A 7,236-nucleotide genomic window follows, 5' to 3' on the forward strand; every position below is an offset into this window, starting at 1 on the left:
CACGAAGGAATATACTCGGATTTCAACAAGATTAATACACATTCAGAGAAGACTGAATTTTATTATCACTAAAAATGAAACCGAGTCACAGATGATAGAACACTTAAAGGAGACTGCAGCTCGGGCCTTGAGTTCATTGGAGGCAACGTTGACTGCTGACAGACAGCAACCATCAACCCGACCGGATGGATCGCTTTTGGATGCAGAGATTCCACAGTCGCCTGAGATGTCTCCCATTCAACCAACCAAGGTTGCACAACTGAAGACATCACTGATAGATTTGGAAGATGATGACCGCCCACTGCCAACTGCCCAGGTCTCCCATACTGCAACACCTGCAAATAAGTCAAGATTAGTTCAAGTTTTGAATGAAACAAGACAGGAATGTGAAAAGGTACTACAGAATTTACCAACGATGCCTATTCCTCAACCACAACAGCCGAATATGAATCTGAACCAGCTGATGACACCGACTACTGCCCAACAAGAATCTGAACCACGACCGATGCCAACCTCGACTATACCCATCCATAAATGGAATATTTACTTTGATGGGACTGATAGTGTGATTGGATTTATAGAAGAGATAGAGAGACTTGCTGAATCCCGAAAGACATCCTTAGAACATGTGTTCGAATCGATTTACGAACTTCTGCGAAAGGATGCCAAAGATTGGTTCATCCCCCGGAGGGGACTCTTCAGAAACTGGGACGACTTCAAGACTCAATTAAAAGAGGCATTCTTACCAGTCAACTATGAAGAAAACCTACTGGATGAAATCAAGAAGAGGATGCAAGGTCCTGATGAGAAGTTACTACTGTATGTCACCCGGATGCAAAATCTGTTCCAAAAGCTGACTTGTAATCGTCCCACGGAGAGTGAACAGATTCGACTGATAAGACAGAGGTTATTGCCATCACTGCAACAGGCCTTGGCTTTCCAGGAGACGACCACCTACGATGAACTCCTGAAAAAGGGAAAAGTTTTTGAAATGGTTCAATGGCAGATGGGACATTATACCAAACCACCGGTTAAACCCAGCCTCATCGATGAACCACATCTAACATATCATCAACGTCGTCAACAGGACTACCCGGCCAACCTCTCTGCAATTTCGGAGAATACTAGACAACGAAACCACAGTACTCGTCAGGAAGCTCCCACAACATCTCCATCTCCGAAGAAGGGCCCGTCAAGACCGCTAACCACAGGCAGAAGGATAGAAGACTGGAATTGCTCAGTATCCCCTGGACCAGATCGTCCCCATCTGCCCTCGAGGCCACCGGAATACTCGACCAACAGAACAGGAAATGCCAACACCTCCCAGGATCGGAATGGATCACCACCGGAGCGAAGAGTGTCCTCCCAGACACAATGCTTCAGATGCGGGGGATATGGCCACCTACGTCGAGACTGCCGAAGGACACCGAAAATGTTCTGCTCCCGATGTCAACGAGAAAATATCCTCTCACGAGACTGCCCATGTCCTCAAAACCGGAGAGGAACGACACCGTCAACTTCAGCGGGACTCCTAACTACAGTGATTCCTATCGTTAGCAACGACAGCTGGCCTCTGGTAGAAGTGCACATTGAGGGAAAGTTATTCCATGCATTGATAGACACTGGTGCGGCAAAGAGCTGCTGTAGTCAGAGGGTGGCCCAGCTGTGTGAAAGAAATGGAATCAAGGGAGAAAAATCAACGACTGAAGCTGTCATGGTAGCGAATGGACAAACTACAGCCATACCGAAGATGTATCACCTTGGAATGGTGATAGCCGATTATGCCCTGAAGAACATAGAATTCTTACTTGTACCCAACTTACCAGTCGACTTAATCCTGGGAATAGAGATGCTGAAGACATACAACTTCTCCCTGGATATCAAGAACACAGAATGTTATCTGGAAGGACGACGGATCCCCAGAGCTAAACAGGTTAGCCAAGAGGTCATAGAGGTGCAGACTCCCGAAAAACACCTCCAGAACCGAAGAGGATCCCACAACATACTTGCTGAGAGCCCGTTGAGAAATCCATTGCCGACACTCAACTGTGTCCAACTGAAAGAAACAGGTATGCAATGTAAGTGGTACAAAAATAAGTTTCAGGAAGTAGAGAAAGGACCAGAGCACTGCCCCGAGTATTCCATCATCAATGGAAGATTGCACCGACACTTTTGGGATTCATCAGATGCCAGGGAAGCTGGAACAGGCCACCCATGGAAGCTGTGTATACCCACCGAACAGAGGACCAAAGTACTGAAAGAAAACCACGACTCAGCCTTGGCTGGACATCTGGGAATAGCTAAGATGATTGCGAAGATCTCGCGGAATTATTACTGGCCAGGTATGTTTAGGGACATTGCGAAATATGTCCGGAACTGCACTTCGTGCCAAAAGTTCAAAGTACCCCAACAGCAACTGGCAGGAAAGATGCAACCTCGAAAGATGGTGGATGCGCCGTTCAAGGAAGTACCGGTGTTAAGGAGGAGAACAACGACGGAGATGCGGATGTCTAGAGCCCCCCAGAGCTCGGTATCGTCAGTTAGAGGGAGAAATTACCTAGCAGGAGTAGAGAGAGTGGTGAAGAGGACCACTACGCAATCTACACAGACACCCCCGTTGTGCCAGCCGCGTACCAGTAAGCAAGATACCGGTTCCAAAATTCCATTCAGGACGAGTGTGGAAGACAACACTGTTATTACTAAACCATATGTTTCAGATCAAACCACACCGGCCCCAAGGAGCGTTCGTATTGTAGGTACGATGGGAAATAAAGTGTACCTAGAGGTTAGGCCCAACACTTGCTGGAAGTGCGGCAAGACATGTCCCTCGCGGCAGGAGTGTCGAGGTCGACCACTCCTATTCTGCAGCAGATGTGGTTTGATAGGTACGCAGACCAGGTACTGCGAATGCGTATCCAGGAAACTGGCCCCACGGCCGACAGCAACTAGGTTGACGCCAGAACAACTAGCCCTGCGTCCGTGTGCAAGATGCACAGAGAGAGAAGCCACGCAGCGGAGAGAAGAGAGAGCAAGCAAATGAGATAGAATTAAAAAAAAGATACCGTTGTTTTTGTTCCATACTCCTGTAAAACTGTATAAAACCATATAGGGCCTAACCCAATATCTGATAACATTATATTCAAGACTAGTAGACTGATTTTTAATCTGTAAATGTTGATGAAACTGAATAGTACATAATAAGTCAGTGAATATTATACAATAAAAACAATTCCAGTCACTTGCCCCGAATTTCAAAGGCCATCAGATATAAATTAGTAGTTTCACTGTGTAATCTATTTGAAGAATGCCATTTCTAATCTCTTACTGTTCTGATAAATTACTGAAATATTCCGCAGTGTTACAGATGAAGTTTTCTAAGAGGCTAGATACTCACCGATGAGAATGAATGCTGGAGATAGGCAACACACCTTTCATCGGATGATCAGCTGTAGGCCCAATTCCACCGAAGACATGATTCCTGAAGATTTATTCATGTCATCATCCAAGAAAGAAGTACTTGAAGAATTGGACATCATGACCTGTCAATTATTACTCTGGTGGACATCTGGATTCCATTTCAATTTTCATATAGATAATTTAAACTGTATAACTGGAAGAATTTTCACCGTTCTGAAAATTTCACCATACAGTCACTGATTCCTTGTAATATCCACAGGTAAATCAACCAGTATATCAATGAGTTTGGAATGGTTTCGACTCATCTGACTGGGAACTTCGACGTCCCTCTGAAATAATATGGCATGATTCATCGAGATATGGAAATCACGGAACTACTCACCGGAGAAGGGGATAATCCACACCTGACATCAGATTATTTCACCGACACTTGGAAACTTCATGGAAATGGGAATGAGTTCTACTCCACAACCCCGAGATGAAGAAATTCCCCAAACATGTACACATTCAAATCACCCCGGATGACCGAAGAAGAGACGGCGTTTGAATTTTTCACCGACACTTGGAAACTTCATGGAAATGGGAATGAGTTCTACTCCACAACCCCGAGATGAAGAAATTTCCAAACATTCAAATCACCCCGGATGACAGAAGAAAGAAGACGACGTTTGAATTTGACATCGATTCATAGAGCAAAGTTTTATTTTTATATGTCATACTGTCTACAACAACATTATAGTCTTTGATAGCGTAACGTAACAGTCAGACCCGTACTTCCCATATATCCCGCGAAATAAGACAGGATAGTATTCGGTTATTTTTTTTTTTTTTTTTGTTTGTTTTTAGAATTCAAATTTCTGTTTCACCGTAACTTGAATTTTTCCGAACCAGGGGGGATGTAACGAAGTCTGATTATTCCCATAGGAATAATCAGGCTCCGTCTAAAGAATATTTTATTGTTTTCCGTTTAAATTAATCATTCTGATATATTCCGTAAATATTGGAAATAATTTATTAATTGTTCACCGCGATAATGAAAAAGTCCATGCTTCATGTTTTTCAACCGACCAGGGCCTCGAATAATCCGAGTGAAATAATATAAGAAATTATTTATTTCGGCGTTTTTACCGCTGATATATTTTTTTCCATATGTCAGATTACGTTCCGCCAAGAGAATTTTCTCGAAAAACGAGGTTTTTGTCGACATGAAGAGTCACGTGGGCCGAATTCCTTCACCGTCCCGCACCGACGTTATAAAAGGGGGTAACCGACCCAAAATCGGGAATTCATGTTTAGGCAGTCAGTATAAATTCATGTTTAGGCAGTATAGTAAATTGATGTTCAGGCATTCAGATAGTTAGTTTTCAGTAGTTTAGATAGTAGAGATTTTCGGATTCAGTAGTATATTAAAGTTAGTTATTCAGATAGATTTAGGTAGTAGATAGTCCAGTAGTTAGTTAGTTAGATTTAGAAGTTTAGGCAGTAGTTTTAGTTTTAGAAAAGACATTTTGGTTAAGTGGTTACCAGGTGACCGGAAAATAGTAAAATTGGTAATTGAACGCCAATAATTACAAATCCGTTTCTGAGGTCGAAAATCGCCATTTTCATCAGTAAACTTACTTGTTAGTCTTTTTCTGGGGAGTTTGCTAATTTTTACTTGTGACTTTCGTACGAGTGAATATTCAAGGGTTTCATTTGATAGAGACAACGAGAGGGTGGTGTACCGGTGGAGTTTTTCAACGCGTTAGGATTAGTTTTCATTCCTTCCCGACTCTACAAAATCCACGATTCTCAATCTCCAAATATCATAATTTCCCGGCTCCCGGATCCGACTAACTTGTTCAACGGTTCTGACTGACATTAAATTGGTGAGGTAAGGACACAGTAGTTGTAGACAGTACAAATCATCTCAGTAACCGAATTGAAGTATACAGATTGCTATAGTTTATGCTTTTTCTGATTTCCCGTTTTTGCTGAGATTGTCTGTATTGTATAATTGAATCAATAAACCTATTAATTTTGTTGCGTTGTTTGTTACTTGGTCACCGCTACCATCCTAGGTGACACCGAATCCTGTCTTCACTAAGCTGCCCTGGTAAGGTTTGTCAATTTCTCCCTAAAATTGGCTGGCGCTCGAGATACTACTGCAAAGTGCTGAAGGGCAATTGGCAGAGGCGCCAGTGACGCAAAAAGGACGTTACACTCTAATTCACTTGAAAATCAAAACTCAGTTGAATAATTACTCAAAAAAAAGTTCTGTCCAAGGTCAGATTGGATTTCTTTAAATTTTATTATCCTGGATATTAGACATGAGAACTCAGAATATATTGAATTTCTCTCTTACTACAGTTGAAGGTCTGTGCTTATAATTTACATCTGGTGTACGCTAGTAGTTTCGATTGTCTGGGATACCAACTATTCAATGGCATAGGCCTCGATTTGGTAACATTTTGGATGTTCCACCATTTACTAATGTACATGCCTAAAACCTCTAGAATTTGCTTCTGAATAAGGATTGGTTAAGTCTATTCAATTCTTTTACATTTTTAGACCTCAGATTTAAAAGAATAGAAAAATTCGTCGTTTCGCAATTCAGAATCAAACAATAATTGACCAATGAAATAGAGTAATGTCTAGAAATGACAATGCATATGAAATATGAAAGCAAGGTTTCAAATGAATAAACTCTGCAATCGATTAAAAAGACGGCATTAAATTGCGAATGTAGAATCTTATATTGTTATTATTAGAACTCTTTATTGCTGAATTCATATGTTAGAATCTTATATTCAATTTTTATATTTTTTTATTTATAAATTCCCAATTCTATTCATGTTTCTTTGGACGAATACCAGTTTCTACTATGAAATGAATAATTACAATTCAATTGTATCTATCAATTTCAACATATGTGATCTCCAATTTCAATATCTTTCTTCAATTATTCCTGAAAAGTGATCATTCAAACTTTCATTCTTAACTTCACAAATGATTAATTACTCAACTATCTAATCATCATCAGTGAATAGTAACGAATATTCATAAATATCAACTACTCACTGAATAGAAAACTATTCACTGAATAGCTAGAAGGCTAATTTCTTAGAGTATATTCTATGTTCTAAGGTAAATTTCATAAAAAACTTCAAAAAGGATGAAAGTGTGGCGGCTTCTCATAAAGCTCCACATAGCAACAATAAACACAGCATTCGGTAGCCTAGACGTTAAGAGGTAGACTCACTCACCGTGATGCGACAAGGTGCCGGGTTCGAGTCCCGGCGGCTCCCGATAATAATAAATTTCCCAAGCGTCTGTGACACGGCACACACAATTATACCAAAGTCACCCTGATGAGTCCGGTGTGTGTGCCAGGGACGAAACGCATAAGTAGGCATATGTGCTATCCAACAAAAGTATGTTCGCTTTCTTCGGTTGGCAGATCGAATGTCCCTATTATCGGGAACAAAAAATAATTTCGGAAATTTGTACTTTGGTCGGGAGACACAAAAATAATATTGAAGTAAATATAATAATTTAACATAATTGTTATATTCCGCTAAAGATCGAAATGTCGAAATATCAACAGAAAATGGTTTTCTCATTACCTATGTTATAATTATCAACAGAATTTAATATTTATTTTTCAGCTTGCCACATCTATCAGAATCAATTATAACCATATATAAGGGGTACATTTGTATTTATCTATGAATATAACCACGCTTAACATGAAACCACGGAATGCAGATTACAGAAACCCCAAAATACAAATATACCCCTAGCTACACTAGCGCCATCTATTTATCCTGTCCGCTGGAC

General features: G+C 40.7%; 1 protein-coding gene across 1 annotated transcript; it reads left to right on the forward strand.

Annotated features, from left to right (window-relative positions):
- Positions 1-403: 403 nt before the first annotated feature.
- Positions 404-3,946, forward strand: LOC123673044. Its single transcript, XM_045607452.1, has 2 exons — positions 404-2,636; positions 2,718-3,946. The coding sequence occupies exons 1-2, from the start codon at positions 416-418 to the stop codon at positions 3,038-3,040; spliced, it is 2,544 nt and encodes an 847-aa protein (XP_045463408.1). The 5' UTR covers positions 404-415; the 3' UTR covers positions 3,041-3,946.
- Positions 3,947-7,236: the final 3,290 nt, after the last annotated feature.

Source organism: Harmonia axyridis, chromosome 2, assembly GCF_914767665.1.
Source record: "Harmonia axyridis chromosome 2, icHarAxyr1.1, whole genome shotgun sequence".
Lineage (NCBI taxonomy): Eukaryota > Metazoa > Arthropoda > Insecta > Coleoptera > Coccinellidae > Harmonia > Harmonia axyridis.